General features: G+C 47.9%; 1 protein-coding gene and 1 long non-coding RNA gene across 2 annotated transcripts; one reads left to right on the top strand and one right to left on the bottom strand.

Moving 5' to 3' along the window:
- Window positions 1-241: 241 nt before the first annotated feature.
- LOC120644964 (protein ACCELERATED CELL DEATH 6-like) lies at window positions 242-17,328 on the top strand. The gene is made up of 3 exons (XM_039921703.1): window positions 242-1,134; window positions 15,234-15,901; window positions 16,415-17,328. Exons 1-3 carry the CDS (start codon window positions 351-353, stop codon window positions 17,258-17,260), a joined length of 2,298 nt encoding a protein of 765 aa, XP_039777637.1. The 5' UTR covers window positions 242-350; the 3' UTR covers window positions 17,261-17,328.
- Window positions 17,329-18,787: 1,459 nt separating this feature from the next.
- Window positions 18,788-19,960, bottom strand: LOC120646374. Its single transcript, XR_005664408.1, has 2 exons — window positions 19,654-19,960; window positions 18,788-19,014 (listed from the first exon to the last, which is right to left on the bottom strand). It is a non-coding gene; the product is annotated as an uncharacterized LOC120646374 (long non-coding RNA).
- Between the last annotated feature and the right edge of the window lie 464 nt (window positions 19,961-20,424).

The following is a 20,424-nucleotide window of genomic DNA, read 5'->3' on the forward strand; positions in this document are numbered from 1 at the left end:
AAAAGAAGTAAAATAATAAGTCACAAAAGCAGATAACATGCAAAGAAAAAAAGGAAAAAGGAAAACAAAGATAATATATAAGGGAATATATATAAAACAGAAACAGATGAAGAGAAGGAAAGCACCAGATGCGCTTTGAAATATTTAATTTTCTCATGCCATTCATCTTTGCTTGCTGCCCGAGGAAAGGCATCTGGTCGAAGGAGATGAAGAAATAGTGGACTGTTCTAAAGCAGCAGGGAGCCAGGGACCGACCACGGCCGACAATCGACTGCATATATATAGCACATACCAACGTACCGATGGAGACACTCCGAGGTATCACCACATATATACTAACGTAGTGGTCGATGGCCGACGAAGCCGAGCTAGCTGCTGCTGCTGCTCCTCCCGCAGCACCAGACATCAATGCACGGCCGCCGCAGGCCGTGCTAGATCCCCAGCTGTTCATGGCTGCTCGCTGCGGCGACAGCGGGCGGCTGAAGGAGCTGCTGCTGCTGCGGAACGACGGCGACCAGCAAGGAGCCCCTGCTGCGGCCACAGCGACGACGACGGCACAAGTCACCCTGGAAGTTGATCCGTCCCCCGCCGCAGCTCCATTGCTGCATCTCCTTGATGGTGTGACCGGCAACGAGGGGGACTCCCTCCTCCACGTCGTCGCAGCCTGCGGCGACGGCGAGAACTTCCTCCACTGCACCAAGATGATCTACCAAGGCAGAAGCGGCCTCCTGGTCGCGCGCAACAACAGGGGCGACACGCCCCTGCACTGCGCCGCTGGCGCTGGGAACGCCAGCATGATCTCTTGCATCGTTGGGCTCGCGGCGGCCGGTGCCGAGACGAGGACGGTGACGGAGTTCCTGAGGATGTGGAACAAGTGTGGGGAGACCGCCCTGCACCAGGCGGTGCGCGCTGGCAGCACGGCCTCCATGGACGAGCTCATGTCCGTCGATCCGGAGCTGGCAGCCGTTCCAAGTGAGGCTGACGAGGGGAACACAACTTCGCCGTTGTACCTGGCCATTTCATTGGGCAAGGAGGATATTGCAGAGCATCTAATCCAGAGAAGCAACGGCAAGCTATCCTGCTCCGGACCAGACGGGCGAAACGCTTTGCATGCAGCTGTAACTCGCAGAAAAGGTACTTGTACTGATTTCATTCCCTTTTTGTTGTAAGGAATTTGATTATGCTCCGAGGGGGAAAATGTCACTTCCTGTATTTTAGTTGAACTTGGTTTTTCTTAGTACGTACCTCCCGGTCCCTAAAATAGAGTGTTATTCTAGTTTTTGTTCTAAAATTTTGATCAAGTTTATAAAAGCTATAAATATTTATGACGTCAAATATATGTATCATTAGGTCTTCTGAAATATGTTTTCATAGTATACACATTTCGTGTCATAAATTTTGATGAAAAAAGTCTAAATTACTCCCCTCAATTACAGTCAAAGTCCTAATAATCCTCTAAGGTTCATTTTATCCCCAAACTATGCCCTTTGGTATAAATTACCCCCTACTTCAATTTATCTTTTTTATTTCTCCATGCATAGGTGGAGTTTCAAGTTGAAATTTTTACAAGATCATAGTACACAACATAACACATGTTAGAAAAAATACATAATAATTTTTATCATTATTTTGATAGGTTAGGATATTGAATAATAAAGTAATAATTGAAGTTCAAAATTATATAAAAAATAACGATGAAAAAATTATACTAAAGTAACAATTTTTTAATATGTATTATGATGTCAACTACTATCCTGCAAAATTTGAAATTAAAATTCAACTTGTGTATGGAGAAATAAAAAAGACAAATTATATTATGGGGTAAAATGAACTAAATGGCATAGTTCAGGGGATAAATTGAACCAAGTTATAGTTTACCGGGTTATTCAGACTTTGACTATACTTGAAGGAAGTAAATTGAACTTTTTTCTTTTTAATACTATTCTTCTTATTGGGATGGACGAAGTACTTATTGTCTACAAGATGCATGCATGGTTGATCTTAATATGCATACACAACTCCGTCAACTCATGACGCATAAGCATCATCAGTTTGTGGATAAATTTGTAACCGGTATATAATCAAAAATGCTTATCGTTAATCTCTGTTGTTCATTTTAATTTCTAACATATAATACTCATACTGATACTCTATAAACTTGATTCGGTTGTGATAAAACTTGGTTACTGATTACTCTATATATATGCTGTTCCATCCATATTCTTGGGTTTTTCACCTTTGCTTCACACCATCGTTTTTCTTTGATAAGTGTTTGTTTGAAACCGTAGCTGGAGTTATTTGATCTCTTGCAAGCTATGTATCATGACTTACGAATCTAGATTTTACCTTTCTAATTTTGATATTATTAGGTTGTTGATTTTTCTCCATGTGTTAGATTGAAATTCTAGTGTTTATTGTATCTCTTATTCAAAACTACTATTTTTGTATTTTGTTAAAAATGTCTTGGACTTTTAGTTACTATAATAGAACAAACAGGCATTTTAGCCTACACAACAAAGCTCAAGATGTTGAAATCCTCTATCGATGAATTATGAGTGCAGTAGTATACTTTGTTTTGTTTTTAAAAAAAGAGTGTTTACAATTAAAATATCAATGTAGATTAGGGATGCCAATGGGTAAAATCTGTGCGGATATAGACTTCGTAGACCCGCATCTGCGAGCCAAAACCCGTGCCCGCACCCGCACCCGCAACCCGCCACGGGTACAAAACGATACCTGTACCTGCTATTCGCGGATACCTGCATGCCCGCGGGTACGCCCGTGTACCCACAAACTTTAGGAAATCAAGCATATAATCCAATTTTAATAGCAAGAAAAATTAATATATAGCAAACAAGTAAGTCCAAGCCAACAAATAAAATAGTCTGACATGATACATCCATAATCTCAAATCAAAATTAGCACAAATTAACACCATTATTACATAAAAAGTTCAGTTGAACCAATCAAATTTGCGGATTTGCAGGTTTGTGGGTTCGGATATCAAATTTTTAAACCCGTTAGAAGATATCCGTTGGGTTTAGAGTTGTACCCACTCCCGTGCCCGTGAGTACAAACTCAGACCCGAATCCACGCCCACTAGGTTTGGTATCCGTGGGTACGCGAATATTTTGTACTCGTTGCCATCTTTAATGTAGATGTGTTATAATGTTTTGGCCAAAATAAATTTCCTCTATCAAAGAATTTTTATTGTAGTACTATGTTTATAATAAAATGAGTGACTCAATTAGCTTTTAACTGATATATAAATTATAATGTTTCACCCAAAATATATTATTTATCTAAAGTAGCAACTAAAAAACTAATGACCGTGGAGTCTTAATGCTATTTAAAATACATTGTTAGTATCATCTATATGTGATTCATTGAACAAATTTTTTGTGATTATTGAAGTATGGTAGTGAGAGGCAGTGGAGGCCTGCTCCTTAGTGTGATGAGTGATTGTCAACACGTGGAGTGGACTAACAGTGTGTAGTCGCGACTCTGTGGAGATTGCGCCGGTTCTTGGTCTGTGGTGTGCAGGTACACGGATGGCGCGGTTGCAGCGAGATGGTTTGGACAAGAACGTGGTGCGTGCCGATGCACCATGCGGCGGCGTTGCGGTGGCAGGGAGCTCGACGACCATGCGAAGGCGGGAGACCTTGCGGTGGCGTTGGAGGCCCGACCGGATGACCGTGCGGTGGAGAAGGGCGGCCCAGATGCTTGGGCCACTGCTGGGCCGCGAGGCGATCCACTCCTGGCGCCAAGGCGGGACGGCGTGGAGTTTGTTGGTACCTCGGGAAAAACCAACAGCAGGATGCGTCGACGTCGGCCAAGTCGAAGAGGTTTCGGCGGGAGGTCGAACACGTGGCGTCATCGGGCTTGGCGGGTGTGCCTGGAAACATCGCGCGGGAAGGTTTCGCGGTTCCTCCAAAACCGCACCCGAACTCGGTTTCGGCAGTTTTCCCAAAACTGCCCCCGCGAAGATTCCAGAAGGACGCGTGGCGACATCGGGAAGATTGCATCGGGTCGAAGCAATCTACTCCAAGTCGTCGCAGCCGTCGGATGATCTTCAATGTATCTTTTCCAGTTTTGCCCCTAAGGGCCTTGTAGTTTAATTTCAGCACTTAGGGGTAGTCTAGTCATTAGAGGATGGCTTGGAGAGAAAGGAAAAGTGGGAGGGCAGCTGGCCTGGCTAGTGAAAAGGAAGGCGCCCCTCCCTGGGTTGCTCTGGCGCTCAGAACAGAGAAGACAAGTCCCTGGCGCCCTCTCCTTCCTCCCTCCCGTGTTCTTCTTCTCCCTTTCCACCTCTAGAATTCTAGCAATGGATTTTTGAAGAACTTGTAAGGAGATCTTGTGGGAAAGGAGGCCCATCCCTCCTTGTGCCCTCGGGGCTTTGAAATCAAGGTTCGTTTCATGTTCATCTGAGCTCTACATGCATGAATCATCCTAGTTCTTGATTTCCTTGTTCTGGTGTTTCTACTACTTGTTGCTGTGGTTCTTAAGGTTTTTCTTGGCGACTAGAATCATCCTAACCAAGTGCTAGAATTCATCTAGATCGCGAGCCTTCAAGAACTCAGTTTTAGGAAAATTCTAAAAACCCCGTTTTTGCCTCGTTCTTCGTCGATTCCTCACAATCCATGGAGTGGATCGTCGATTCCTTTGGTGGGTAGGTTCACAAGGTCTTTGTGAGCGTGCCTGCGAAATTTGGTTAGATCTCGACTTGATTTGGGCTTTCAAACATCAAATCTCTCTCAGGTCGCGGGCTGGAAAAACTCTGCTCTGCTCGGGCAGATTTTTCCTTAACGCCGGTTGAACCGACGCTAGCCTTCGCGCGCGTCGGATCAACCGGTGAGTGCTTTTGTCACGGGTTAGGGTTTTTGGGGTTTTGTGTGATTGCACCGGTGCTTTGATTTCCCCAACGTCGGTTTAACCGGCGTTACTAATTTGGTTTTTGCTGTTGAGGGCGTTCGACCGGTGTATAGGGTTTTGTCAACGTCGGTTCATCCGGCGTTCATTTGCTTCGGTCCGTGAACCCTCTGGACAACTGCACCGGTGATGGAGTTTTTGGGAGCATCGGTTTAACCGGTGTTCATTGGATGTTTTGACGCATTTTGCAGTGTCTCTGGACAACTGCACCGACGCTCCGTTTGATTTTGTCGGTTTAACCGGTGAGGCAATGTCGGTTAAACCGACGCCTTTCGAATGTGACTGTCGGTTCGACCGGTGTTTGATTTTCTTTGCTGCAGGCTCTGTATCACCGGTCTAACCGACGCAGTTCAAACGTGTGCGTCGGTTCAACCGGTGATATATACCTTGCGTTGTTCTTGCACTGTTTTTGTGCGTTTGCTTCCGTGTTTGTTTGCATTGGTTCCTAGGGATTTCTTGTGTTGTTGTAGCTTCGCTATAGCTACTACACACTTTGCCTAGGACTAGGGTTGGGGTGCACTCTTGAATCTTGAGCCGAAGTTTTGTTTCGCGATAATTTCCGAAGGCTCCCATTCACCCCCCCCCCACTGGTCGCATTTCTCGGTCCTACAATTGGTACCAGAGCCGGGACGGTTTCTCTATAGCCTTCTCCGGTTCGAAACCGTTGTGCGACCATGGGTTCACCGGGCAAACCCCCGATCTTCGATGGATCCGATTACGACTATTGGAAGGTGCACATGCGTGCCTATCTTTTGAGTCTAGGTTCCGAGGTCTGGGAGATTTGCGTGGACCCGGATTATGTGAACCTTGCGGTCCGCACGACCGAGCTTCAGGTTAGGTGACATGAGGTCAATAGCAAGGCGTACAACGCTCTCATAGCCTGTCTCTCTCGTCCTGAGTTCGATCGTGTCAGCGACCTTCTCACAGCCCGGGAGATCTGGACACGGTTGGCCAATTTCCATGAAGGAACCAACCATGTCAAGTCGAGGCTGTATGAGACTCACCGGCGGGAGTACGAGAACTTTTCTCAGTTGCCGGGTGAGAGCATCGACACCATGTTCAGTCGTTTCCAGTCGATTGTGAACAAGGTGCGTGCGAACCAGCCACAGGGCACCCAGGCCTACTCCGATCATGAGAAGGCTATGAAGCTTCTCTATGCTCTTGATCGCAAGGTCTGGGAGGTGAAGGTCCAGACTATCATAGAGTCTGCTAGCTATGAGACCCTCACTGTGGATGAGCTGTTCAGTAAGCTCAAGGCTTCGGAGGTGGAGAAGCTCTCTCGAGCTAAGATGGAAGGCAATCATGCTGATGCCTCCGCCTCCAAGTCTATGGCCCTGGTAGGCAACTCTGGAGCTAACCCTGACTCCTCTCTTGGAGGTTTTTGCTTGTCTTCACTTGTGTCTGTGACAGATGAGCAGTTGGAGGTGCTTGGGAGCGAGGAGCTTGCATTGATCATCCACAAGTTTCAGCGTGCCTTCAACAACAGACAAGCACGAGCGAAGACCTGCTTCAACTGCGGCAAGACCGGCCACTTCGCCGCCGAGTGCCCCAGGAAGAAGAGTTCCAGGGATGATGACGGCCGCTCCAGGCACGAGGAGTACCGCGAGCACCGCCACAAGCACAAGAGTGGGCACTCCCACAAGAAGAATGGCGGATGCTCCAAGCGGCACCACGAGCGGAAGAAGAAGAACGTCGGCAAGTACAAGGACAAGCAGGCGTTCATCGCCCAGAGCGAGGATCACTCCTCCACCAGCCAGAGTTCGACGTCTTCATCCTCATCCAGCTCCAGTGACTCCGACTCACACCACCGCGGCGAGAAGAAGCGGAGCTCCAAGAAGAAGGCCACGGAAGGCTTCACCGGTCTTTGCCTCCATGCTGGGAAGGCGGCCGATCTCTGCACCATGGCCATCGACTCCGACGCCGACGGAACTCCTTCCACTACTGCAGAGCTTACACCTCAGCTAGAGTCAAGCTCTGAGGTACGTCCTGAGCACCCCACTCATGAGGAGTTGGAGGATCTTTACACTGCTCTAGATAATCAAGACCTGATCATTAAGGATGCAAAGAGGCAGTTTAGAGCTTTGAGACAGGAGCTGAAGGAAGCCAAGCTAGCTCTAGAAATTGCTCAGTCTGCACCTATTGTGGAGGAGTGTGTTGAGGAGGATGAGTGCAGTCAGTGCATCGGTTTGATGTCTGACCTGTCCGAGCTCAGGAGCAAGTATGATGAGAACTTGCTCAAGCTCGAGGAGGGCAAGAAGGCCATGGATGAGCTCAAATCCCGGCCTACCCTATTGGGTGCTTGCAAGGAGTGCCCAGCACTTAGAGAAGAGCTTAAGGAGAAGAATGTTGCTTTGAGGAAGTTGGAGAAATCCGCAGTTCCTAGCTCTTGCTCTGCTGATTGTACTGTGTGCCCAAGCCTGATCTCTGAGCTTGAGGAGGCACGGAAGGACAAGACCCGGATGGAGGAGGAGAACTCCCACCTTCGGGAGATTCTCAGTTGGGTGTCCGCCCGCGAGCCTCAGTTGGGCATGATGGTTCAGCAGTTTAAGCATCCTGATGGCGTTGGGGTTGGTTTTGCTTTTACTCCTGCTGACTTTGTCCAACCCTATGGTAAGATTGGTGAGATACTTGAGCCGAGTGTGAATGTACTCTCTTCCACAGCTTCACCAGTTCCTAAGCCAGCACAAGTTAAGGACGGAATCCTCACTGAGCCACCTAAAGCTCCACCTAAAAATCCAGTGTGGGTTCCCAAGCCTAACCATCTCAAGAACCGACTGGATACACTCCCTCCTAGTGGTAAGCCAATTCCTAAGCCCAAGGTGAGGACTCAGCCCCCCAGAGTTCCTCAGAGAGCCCCAACTTCTACACCACGGCCTACACACAAGAGAGAGCCTTACCTGTGTGAGTGGTGCGAAAGGGAGGGTCACTTGGCAGAATTTTGCTTCCGGAGGTTGAGGTTTGAGCGCAGGCAGTCTGAGAGGCACGCTCCGGAAGTGTTCCACCAGCCTACAGGTGGACACACTCCAGCTCGACGTGGGCAGAGGCGGGATGCCAGGCCACGTCGTGTAGGTGGAGGAGGGGGAGGCGGTGGTGGTTACCGTGATCCTGTTGGTGGTTTCGCCGGCCCTGTTCCACACCGTGCTTTCGGTGATGGTCAGCGTGGCCGAAGCTTTGGTGGCGGAGGCGCACCACGTTTTCCTCAACGTGGTGGTCGCCAGCCACAGTTTTCGTTTGAGGATACTTACCCTGCTTTCGAGCAAATGGCACGACACTGGTTTGCTTCTTTCTGTGCTAACCCCAGTGTCGGGCCATTTGCCCGCTCTTTCTCTTCTTACTGAGCAGGACACTCGAGGCCTGGAGGACATATGGCTCATGGACTCCGGTTGTTCGCGCCACATGACCGGAAGTCACAGATGGTTCTCCAGCCTCACCCCGATGAAGGACAAAGAGTACATCACCTTCGGGGATAACAGCAGAGGAAAGGTACGTGGAGTTGGCGCTATTCGGATTTCAGATGACTTCACCTTGAGAGAAGTTGCTCTTGTTGATAAGCTGGGTTTTAATCTGCTCTCAGTTTCACAACTTCTTGATGATGGGTTTGAAGTGAGTTTTAAGAGAGGTTGCTCGCGTGTTCTTGATTCCAGAGGAGAGTTTGTGTGCGGCATTGTTCCTTTTGGCCGTGTGTTTCGCATTGACTTTTCTGGATCTTGTTCTAGCACCTCTCACTGTCTGGTGACTGGTCAGTCTTCTGAGCTCTGGAGGTGGCATAGGAGACTCGGTCACTTGAGCTTTGATCTACTAGTTAGGCTCAGCTCACTTGGTCTGATCCGAGGATTGCCCAAGCTGAAGATGGACAAGGACCTTGTGTGTCATCCGTGTCGTCACGGGAAGATGGTTTCCCTTCCGCACCCACCTATAAATCAGGTGATGACATCGCACCCTGGCGAGCTTCTTCACATGGACACCGTTGGTCCTGCTCGCGTGCGCTCTGTCGGTGGGAAGTGGTACATTCTTGTGATCGTTGACGACTTCTCTCGGTACTCTTGGGTCTTCTTCTTGGAGACTAAGGAGGAGACTTTTCAGCACTTTCGTGATCTTGCTTTGAGGTTACAGAACGAGCTTCCACATGCCATGAGGGCTATCCGCAGTGATAATGGAACTGAATTTAAGAACGCTCGTTTTGATGATTTCTGTCATGACTTTGATCTTGATCACCAATACTCCTCTCCTTATGTTCCTCCACAGAATGGCGTAGTTGAACGCAAAAAATCGGACCTTAGTGGAAATGGCCAGGACGATGCTCGATGAGCATAGGACTCCTAGGCGTTTTTGGGCTGAGGCGATCAACACCGCATGCTATGTTGCCAACCGCATCTTCCTTCGCTCATTCATGAAAAAGACTTCGTATGAGTTGCGGTTTGGTCGACAGCCCAGAGTGTCCCACCTGCGTGCTTTTGGTTGCAGATGCTTTGTTCTGAAGGAGGGAAATCTTGATAAGTTCGAGTCTAGGAGCTCTGATGGCATTCTTCTTGGCTATGCTCTTCAATCCAGAGGCTATCGTGTTCTTATTCTTGAGACTAACCGGATCGTCGAAACTTGTAATGTAACCTTTGACGAGTCCACTCCTTCTTTGTCTGCTTCTTTGGAGTGTGCAGGTGATGATGAGTTTGGCCAGGACATCTTCGAGGATGAGGATGAGCCTGAGGCCTTTGAGGGTGATGGTGGTGTCCCTGCGCCGGCTGCAGGCCCACTTCCTGGAGATTCGAGTTCTGACGACGATGGCGGCCCGCTCCCCACAGCTTCGACTACGGCCGATCCACGTCCAGCTCAAGGTTCTTCCTCCGGGACCCATGTTGAGGGCGGTGGCGAGGCGACTTCGTCAAGAGAAGCACCACGACACATTCAGCGTCGTCATCCACCTCAACAAATGTTAGGTGACCTCAACGAACGAACCACGAGGTCCAAGGTAACAAGTATCGCTGGCTTTGCTCATTCAGCGTTTGTTGCCTCCTTTGAGCCCAAAGATATTGGACATGCTTTATCTGATTCGAACTGGGTCAATGCCATGCATGAGGAGCTAGAAAACTTTGAGCGAAACCAAGTCTGGGTCCTTGTAGAGCCTCCACCAGATTGCCACCCTATAGGTACCAAATGGGTTTTCAAGAACAAACAGGGTGAGGATGGGATGGTTGTGAGGAACAAGGCTAGGTTAGTAGCTCAGGGTTACAGCCAGCAGGAGGGGATAGATTATGAGGAGACCTTTGCACCTGTAGCTCGTTTAGAGGCCATCAGGATCTTTTTAGCCTTTGCAGCTTCGAAGGGGTTCAAGATGTATCAGATGGATGTTAAGAGTGCCTTTTTGAACGGGTTTATAGAGGAGGAGGTCTATGTGAAGCAACCTCCTGGCTTTGAGAGTCCCAAGTTTCCAGACCGAGTCTTCAAGCTTCAGAAGGCTTTGTATGGTCTGAAGCAAGCCCCTAGAGCCTGGTATGCGAGATTGAGAGCCTTTTTGCTTAAACAGGGGTTTGTCATGGGATCGGTAGATAAGACTTTGTTTCTCCTCAGGCGTGGTGCTGATTTTCTGTTGGTTCAGATTTACGTGGATGACATTATCTTTGGTGGCTCCTCTCACTCTCTTGTTTCTAGTTTTTCTGATGATATGAGCAGGGAGTTTGAGATGTCTATGATGGGTGAGCTTCAGTTCTTCCTCGGGTTGCACATCAAGCAAACCCGGGATGGCACCTTCGTCCACCAGGCCAAGTACACCAAGGACATGCTCAAGAAGTTCGACTTCGGGGACCTCAGTCCCATGCCGACTCCCATGAGCACTTCTACGGCGCTGGATGAGGACACTGAAGGTGTTGCTGTGGACCAGAAGGAGTATAGGAGCATGATCGGCTCGCTCCTGTACTTGACGGCCACCAGACCCGACATCCAGTTCGCGGTCTGTCTCTGCGCGAGGTTCTAGGCTTCTCCGCGCACTTCTCACAGGAACGCTGTGAAGAGGATTTTCAGGTACCTTCGATACACTCCTGAGTTTGGCTTATGGTACTCTTTTTCCTCTTCTCTTGCGTTGGTTGGCTTCTCTGATGCTGATCATGGTGGGTGTCAGATTGATCGCAAGTCGACTTCAGGCACTTGCCAGTTTCTTGGAACTTCTCTTGTGTCTTGGTCTGCCCGCAAGCAAACTAGTGTAGCCCTTTCCACCACAGAAGCCGAATACATAGCTGCTGCTAGTTGTTGCTCCCAGATCCTTTGGATGAGACACACTCTCAGTGATTATGGCCTAACCTATGGCAGAGTTCCCATTTTCATTGACAGCACCTCAGCCATTAGCTTAGCCAAGAACCCCGTCCTACACTCTCGCTCCAAGCATATAGACGTGAGGTTCCACTTTCTGAGAGATCACTATGAGAAGGGTGATGTCGAGCTGACCCATGTGTCCACTGAAAATCAAGTAGCCGACATCTTGACCAAGCCCCTAGAACAAGCTACCTATGCTCGCTTGCGGGGAGAGCTTGGCGTGTGCTACCCATTTTGAGTTGGGTAGTTGTTTTTGTAGTTTAGGTTTTGTTTTTTCTTCTTTTTGCTTTTTCTTGCATTTTGTGTACATACCATCTTGCATTGCATTTGCTCATATGCATTACACTTGCACTAAGCTTCTCATGTATGATATCTGCATTTGCTTGTGCCTTGTGCTATGCTATGAGTTGTATATATGCTTTGACCATGAGTAGCTAGCTCCTTTGAATATGTTGTATATTGGCTCTGAGCTTAGCTATTTTATTCTTTGAAAATCATAAAACATGGTCACCTTCTGGATCTGCTACTAGCATGTGTAGGTTTGTATGCTTATGCTATCTTGATCATGCTTAGTGGCTAGGTCCCTTGCTCTCACATGCAACAAGATGCCCTCTTTTCTGTTGGAATAGTTTAATTGGTATCTAATTTCAAAAAGTCCAACAATTTGGTTTATCTTGGGTTGCTTTGAGTGAAAAGATCCAGGTGGGATTGCTTGCACCACTGTTCTTGTATCGAGACTGCTCCTCTGGAGAACTTGGACAAGGCTGTGGATGACTGAGAGTGGTGTCTTAAGCTTCTGATGGTCCTTGACCTAGGCTTGGCACATTCGTTAAGTTAAGCGCCTGCAAGCTTTCAACCCCTGGCACCGAAATTTGAAAGTTTTCAATTGGTATCAAGGCTGCTTGAGTGGCAGTTGCTGTGATATGGTTTGGGTAGCTCACCTGTATGTTCTTGCTAGCTCTAGCATGCTTGCTTGCCTTCTAGTATGCTAGGTCCTTTATGGTGATGCTTTTCTTTTACAAACGACAAATGCTTGCTCATGATCTGTATAGATATATTCTTATGAGCTTCTTCATGCATTGTCTTTGTATATGCACCCTCATATGCTGTGCTGATTTGACCCTTGCAAATGCTCTTGTTCTGTACCTGGAAGCTTTTAGGCACGCATGCACTTCATGGCATATTTCCAGGGGGAGCATCTAGGCAGGGGGAGTTTCCTTGACGTGTGCCTTGTCAACAAGGGGGAGAGAATGTTGGTTTTTGTCTCATCTTAGGGGTTAGGGTGAAATTTCTTGATCCTTGTCCAAAGGGGGAGTTTTTGAGCTTTTTCATGCTCTTTGCTGGTTGCGTTGAGCTTTGCCTCTTTCTGGAGGAACCAGATTTGCACATGCTTGGCTGTGTTGAGCCTTGCCTCCTTCTTGAGGGGTCAAGCATGTTTTGGAGTCAGTGCGTCGAGCCGTTGCCCTTGTCTTAGGGGCTGACTCTTTTGGCTTTGCTCGAGCCGTTGCCCTTGTCTTAGGGGCTGACTCTTTTGGCTTTGCTATCTTCAAGTGATCTTTTCTTGCTTTCATTGGCTTTTGGTCACTGAGATAGTTCTCTCTTGTTTTCTATTTCTTTTTGGTTATCCTTTGTGTTCACCAGTGCCCGTGTGGGGTGTGGTGTTGACAATGCACTCATCAAGGGGGAGATTGAGAGGCAGTGGAGGCCTGCTCCTTAGTGTGATGAGTGATTGTCAACACGTGGAGTGGACTAACAGTGTGTAGTCGCGACTCTGTGGAGATTGCGCCGGTTCTTGGTCTGTGGTGTGCAACGGATGGCGCGGTTGCAGCGAGATGGTTTGGACAAGAACGTGGCGCGTGCCGATGCACCATGCGGCGGCGTTGCGGTGGCAGGGAGCTCGACGACCATGCGAAGGCGGGAGACCTTGCGGTGGCGTTGGAGGCCCGACCGGATGACCGTGCGGTGGAGAAGGGCGGCCCAGATGCTTGGGCCACTGCTGGGCCGCGAGGCGATCCACTCCTGGCGCCAAGGCGGGACGGCGTGGAGTTTGTTGGTACCTCGGGAAAAACCAACGGCAGGATGCGTCGACGTCGGCCAAGTCGAAGAGGTTTCGGCGGGAGGTCGAACACGTGGCGTCATCGGGCTTGGCGGGTGTGCCTGGAAACATCGCGCGGGGAGGTTTCGCGGTTCCTCCAAAACCGCACCCGAACTCGGTTTCGGCGGTTTTCCCAAAACTGCCCCCGCGAAGATTCCAGAAGGACGCGTGGCGACATCGGGAAGATTGCGTCGGGTCGAAGCAATCTACTCCAAGTCGTCGCAGCCGTCGGATGATCTTCAATGTATCTTTTCCAGTTTTGCCCCTAAGGGCCTTGTAGTTTAATTTCAGCACTTAGGGGTAGTCTAGTCATTAGAGGATGGCTTGGAGAGAAAGGAAAAGTGGGAGGGCAGCTGGCCTGGCTAGTGAAAAGGAAGGCGCCCCTCCCTGGGTTGCTCTGGCGCTCAGAACAGAGAAGACAAGTCCCTGGCGCCCTCTCCTTCCTCCCTCCCGTGTTCTTCTTCTCCCTTTCCACCTCTAGAATTCTAGCAATGGATTTTTGAAGAACTTGTAAGGAGATCTTGTGGGAAAGGAGGCCCATCCCTCCTTGTGCCCTCGGGGCTTTGAAATCAAGGTTCGTTTCATGTTCATCTGAGCTCTACATGCATGAATCATCCTAGTTCTTGATTTTCTTGTTCTGGTGTTTCTACTACTTGTTGTTGTGGTTCTTAAGGTTTTTCTTGGCGACTAGAATCATCCTAACCAAGTGCTAGAATTCATCTAGATCGCGAGCCTTCAAGAACTCAGTTTTAGGAAAATTCTGAAAACCCCGTTTTTGCCTCGTTCTTCGTCGATTCCTCACAATCCATGGAGTGGATCGTCGATTCCTTTGGTGGGTAGGTTCACAAGGTCTTTGTGAGCGTGCCTGCGAAATTTGGTTAGATCTCGACTTGATTTGGGCTTTCAAACGTCAAATCTCTCTCAGGTCGCAGGCTGGAAAAACTCTGCTCTGCTCGGGCAGATTTTTCCTTAACGCCGGTTGAACCGACGCTAGCCTTCGCGCGCGTCGGATCAACCGGTGAGTGCTTTTGTCACGGGTTAGGGTTTTTGGGGTTTTGTGTGATTGCACCGGTGCTTTGATTTCCCCAACGTCGGTTTAACCGGCGTTACTAATTTGGTTTTTGCTGTTGAGGGCGTTCGACCGGTGTATAGGGTTTTGTCAACGTCGGTTCATCCGGCGTTCATTTGCTTCGGTCCGTGAACCCTCTGGACAACTGCACCGGTGATGGAGTTTTTGGGAGCATCGGTTTAACCGGTGTTCATTGGATGTTTTGACGCATTTTGCAGTGTCTCTGGACAACTGCACCGACGCTCCGTTTGATTTTGTCGGTTTAACCGGTGAGGCAATGTCGGTTAAACCGACGCCTTTCGAATGTGACCGTCGGTTCGACCGGTGTTTGATTTTCTTCGCTGCAGGCTCTGTATCACCGGTCTAACCGACGCAGTTCAAACGTGTGCGTCGGTTCAACCGGTGATATATACCTTGCGTTGTTCTTGCACTGTTTTTGTGTGTTTGCTTCCGTGTTTGTTTGCATTGGTTCCTAGGGATTTCTTGTGTTGTTGTAGCTTCGCTATAGCTACTACACACTTTGCCTAGGACTAGGGTTGGGGTGCACTCTTGAATCTTGAGCCGAAGTTTTGTTTCGCGATAATTTCCGAAGGCTCCCATTCACCCCCCCCCCCCCCCCCCCCTCTGGTCGCATTTCTCGGTCCTACAGGTAGTATACTTATCGCTTATGCTTTCATGTATACTTGGTTTGATTGGTATGGCGGCACTTAACATATATGCTTACTTTAGGTTGCTCTGTTTATATCAATAATGGGAGGTTTGTAATTTATACGCAAATTTAGAAGGTACATTTCTAGCATATTTCATGAGGATTAACGAATGATCACATGCATGTAGTGCTGCCAATGCTTTTGGAATTGTTCAAGGACGTGATGATCCAAGTGCAACAAGGGGAAGGGGCCAGGCCAGCGAGAACTGTACCCCTTCTCTCGCAGCTGACTATGCAACGGGACATTGACGGGAGCACCCCTCTTCACTTGGCTGCATCACTGGATTGGTGGCCTGAAGCCTGGATTGTCTCCGAAAGGTTCAAACACATTTGGCCATGGTCAAAATCTATAGCCACACTGTTACTAGATGCCAACATTTGTTCAGCGTATCAGCCGGACAATAAAGGGTTGTATCCCATACACATTGCTGCCTTGGCTGATAACCTCGACGTCACCAAAGTCCTGCTTCAGAGGTGTCCGGACTGCGCCACACTGCGAGATGGTGAAGGAAGAACATTCCTCCATGTTGCTACGCTGCCAGGGACTGACTGGTTTTTCCAGAACAAAGTGGCTTGCTATGCCAGTCGACAGCCAAAACTCTCATTGGTTCTAAATGTGCAGGACAACAATGGGGACACCGCGCTTCACCATGCTGTCCGTGTGGGAAATCTGGAAGTCTTTAACTGTCTGGTTCGGAATCCCAAGCTTGATCTCAGTATACCAAATAAGGATGATCTGACACCTCTTGACCTTTCAAGGAGTAAGATTCCTTATCAAAGTATATCTTATAAATCGGTAAGTTTGTTTCTCGTATTATATATTCTCCGCATGTGCTAAAGTCTGCAGAGTAAAATTGCAAAGTAAGCAGTTTATTCTGTCAGACCTCTCATATTAATCATATATATACAACATATATAAATTAACAAGGCATAGTCTTGTAGTGGACTAGTCACTCTGTTACTATGTTTATTCATGGCCTTGAAAGAAGACATAGAATATTTGCCTATTGAAAAAAATCACTGCATTCGGCAGGCTGGAGCTGGAGGCTGGGGCTGGAGTGCTGTGAGAGAAAAACACTGTTACCTGGCTGGTGGCTGGAGCCTGGAGCTGGAGGAATGTGAGAGGGAAATACTGTAGCGCTAGAGGGAAAACCAGCAGCCGAACGCAGTGATTGGAGCTAGTAATAATTTCTTTATTAGTGCGTACGATGGGCTATGCCTAATACTGTGAAATATTAATGCACCAAGTAGTTCTTGTCAGTAGCTGGAGTACTTGACTGAAACTGAATTTTGGGAATTTTTCTTACAGAATCCAAGAGTTGTAATGTCGAGGACATTACTATTGGTGGGAGCTCCAGCTGGGGGAAGTCGTTCCGACCTGTTCCGTGAAAAATATATTATTGGCAAAATAGATGAGAAAAAAGTGTCAGAGTATCTGGTAAACACAACGCAGGCCATGGGCATTGTCTCTGTGCTTATTGCGACTGTCACATTTGCATCAGCTTTCACATTGCCTGGAGGTTATTATCAATCAGCGAGCGATGGTGGTGTGCCTGGGACGCCCATTCTCGCTAGGAGCTATGCGTTCCATGCGTTCATTCTTGCCGATACTTTGGCATTCATCTGTTCATGCTTGGCTACCTTCAGTCTGGTCTTTGCCGGGGTGCCTGCCGTGGACCACTTCATACGTCTCAAGCATAGCAACATTTCTATGCGGTTGCTTTTTGCTTCAGAAATAAGCTTGATGGCCTCCTTTGCCTTGGGGTTATACCTGGTGCTGGCACCAACTGCTCACGCCATAGCAATCACGGTCTGTGCGATTAGTTCTGGAGCTTTTCTCTTTGGAAGCATGGACGAAGCTATGCACATGCTCTACGACTTAAACACACCCCGTGCCAGACTAGGAATACGAAGACTGCTTTCAACATGGTGTGATTTTGTTCCGGCCAAGTGTATTTCTGCGTTGATACCCTTAATACCCTTGATAGTAATCTTCGGTCTCCCAGCAATAATCGGCAATCCGGACAAGACTCTCTCCAGTCTCAAAGTAATATTGTGGAAAGAGGACATAGCTGGATTTATTTTGGTAAGCTTATTGATTGTAGGCTGGGTTCTCCCACGTATTCGATTGAGGGTACGGAGATGGAAATTGTAAAACTTTTCACTTTCTCCTCAGTTCGTCTTTCTTAATCCTCTCAATGCCAATCATTAAATTGAACTTCAGTGGTGCCGTCATTATCATTATCATTATCATCATCATCTTCGATCATGGACAACTTTGATGTCTGGGACTCTGGGTATGCATCCAATGGCAGGCTAGACCACGTACGCGATCCAGATCTATTTTTCCCTTTCACGTTGCTTGCCACCACCATGCATGCCCGCGATGCTCATCAAGATTGTCGTCGATATCGTGTTAGAAGTCGTCTACAAGACAGACTTTGAGTTCGGACAGCCATACACCGAAACGGCCATATATATCTCCTGCCCGAATTGTGAACGTCGATTTTTCCAGCAACCGGATCTATCCAACCTTACAGAAGATGGGGCCAACGCCTACATCATGCGCCTAAAGGATTATTTCAAAATTGAAAATCTGGTTGCTGTTAGAGAAGCGGCCGAAAGGCAAATCCCCGGTTGGCACAAAGAGGATCGGAGGACTTGCCATGGCACTATTTGCTGTATTACCTACAAAATATTAGCACTTTTTTATTTACTAGGTTTGTGTGTCAGTCGCTGAAAAAATCGGTGTTGCAGGTTCACGAGAAAAAAACAGGAAATTATTCTAACTTCATCATAAATCTGTTCCAAGTTGAGGGCAAGAATGTTGCACTAATAAATCACGCAGGACCATCTCGTCATGGTTGGTTTCATCAACATTGAACGGCCAGGAACGACAGTAACATGACATGCATCTTCTTCAATTCTATGATAGGGGCAGGTAGCACACAACGGCCCTGTGGGATCAGGGCGTAGGATGGGATTTTATTCAAAAGCGCACGCAGACACAGTGACACACGCGCGCGCGCGCAATACAAGTGACTGAAAAACTAAAGAAGCATCAGGGACGACGGATCGGAGAGACGATCATCAGACGCCCTTGGCCATCAGGGCGTGGCCATCATCGTCTCGCAGCAATTCGGGTATTCCGGGCAGCACTCAAATTCGCTGCAGCACTGTGCAGCCGCGGGGGTGGCCATCATCAGGAGCAGCAGCTGCACAACCACCAGGACCATCACGCAGGCAACAAACCTAGTCGCCTTCTTCTTCCTGCTCAAACAGCGCTGCTGAATGGCCACCGGAAGCCATCGTCTGCACGTTCTTGGCCCGTTGACCGCCGGACGCTAGCTAGTATATATGATGCTAGCAGTGTGCTGAAGAGAGATGAAGAAGATACAAGCAGGATGGATGCATTGGCGACCCTAGCTAGCTAGGCCTATTTATAACACCGAGCTAGCTCGGTATCACTGGGAGCAGATGCTAGCCAATGGCCGGCCGGTCAAATAATCCGTCGATCTTGCAAGGATCCCGTCATACCCCTTTGTTTAATGGGTGCAGCTAACTTACGCCCGGCCGTACGGCCTATTTTTTTTGGCAACGAAGATAATCAAATTTTTGTCTCTTTCCCTATTTAGATAAAACTGCCACTGCAACTCAAAAGCATTGTTACAGATAATTCAGAAAAAAAAACTGCATGAACGAATCATGCATTTTTTGCCGGAATGTACAAATGATTACAAGACAAGATTTTGAACTAAAGATCATAAATCTAGAAATTTGATTTTATAATATGCTATTTACACAAACAGATTTGCCTCCCATCCTCCCCTAAATCAAGAACATCACAAAGAAAACTAGATATTCATGACTCATACAATCAGTTGCTTACTGGTAAGCAATTTTCATGACCTGCCATGCAACAATAAAAAAGACCAAATCAGTTAGTATGCAACACATAACAAAGGTTAAAATAAACAAAAATAAGTCGGACAAGATAAACAACTAGCTTGTTTATCCCAATTTTCAATAGAGATACACCAGAAATAAAAAATCTCATCAGAAATTGCTTATAATGCACTGTTTTGCTTACTCTATAGCGAAAAGTTGCCTAACCAAGAACATTATTTTGCCCAACTAATAACAATGATTTGCTTATACTCAATTTGCTTAGACTCAGATTGCGTAAGAGCTTGAATTACTCTACCTTACTAATAACATATTGTTACCTAAGGGTAAAACTAAACAAGGAAAACTCAAAGAAATGTCCAAATTTTAGACACAAAGCCACTCTTAATCAAAAAGACATGCCGGCAGCTTGAAGCTAAAACAATCTTCAATCATCTTTGGACCAAAACTTTATCTTCACTGGGGCAGATTGATCAAAATTACAACTAAAGAAATTGCATCAATTCAAGCAAAAAATAAGCAACCCTAAACACTGAGATGCTCATCAGAAGCATGAATGATTAATTCCAGCAAATACTAAGTCAGGCATTGAGTTTTTCATATGCCATTAAAAAGTGCCATATGGATTAAAGTTGTGCGAACCTGGGGAAGAGATTGCTTCAACTTGTTCGCCTTCTTAGCATCGAAGATGCAGAGGGCTGGAGCAGCGCACCTTGAACTTGACCACATCCTTGCTCCTCTTGATCTTCACAGAATGGGCAATCTTCCTCCTCGCGGTGAAAAGGAAGTCCTTGATCTCGTGGATCTGCTTCGGCTACAGTCAGATTTGTTTCACAAACCATTAGACAAAGCATAAACATAAGATGACAATGCGCTACTAACTGGATAGCAAAAGACTTACTGCAACTAGAAACCACATACTCCTGCATACATATTGTTATTACAATGGTGGCTTACTTATTGCCTAGATAAATGCTGTCGGTACCCTGCAACTGGGGTACCCACTCCTACTGTGCCAAGACTCGCGTAGTTATCCGTAACTACGCCCTGAGGAGCTGAGCAGCCGGACCCCTGGGGTTCGACTCCATCTCACCGGACCAACGGTCCCGGACCCGCTTCCCGCTCGGGGACGGGTCCGGTGTCACCACGTGTCCTAGAGGTGGAAATGCTCAGTACCTGTGGCCGCGGACCCGGACCCCGCAGGTGGGTCCGGGGCCTCCACGTGCCATCCGGACTCCCGCAGATGGGTCCTGGACCTCCACGTGCCTATCCGGACCCCCGTGAGCTCTCGGCTCAGCTAGCTGCTCGGGAGGGGTCCGGAGCCGCCACGTGTCACGCGGGCGCGGGCGCAAGCCTTCCGCTGGAAGCTCCCTCACCCACCCGCATTAAGTGCGAGTGGTTGAGGTGGGCTCT

This window comes from Panicum virgatum, chromosome 8K (assembly GCF_016808335.1).
Source record: "Panicum virgatum strain AP13 chromosome 8K, P.virgatum_v5, whole genome shotgun sequence".
NCBI lineage: Eukaryota > Viridiplantae > Streptophyta > Magnoliopsida > Poales > Poaceae > Panicum > Panicum virgatum.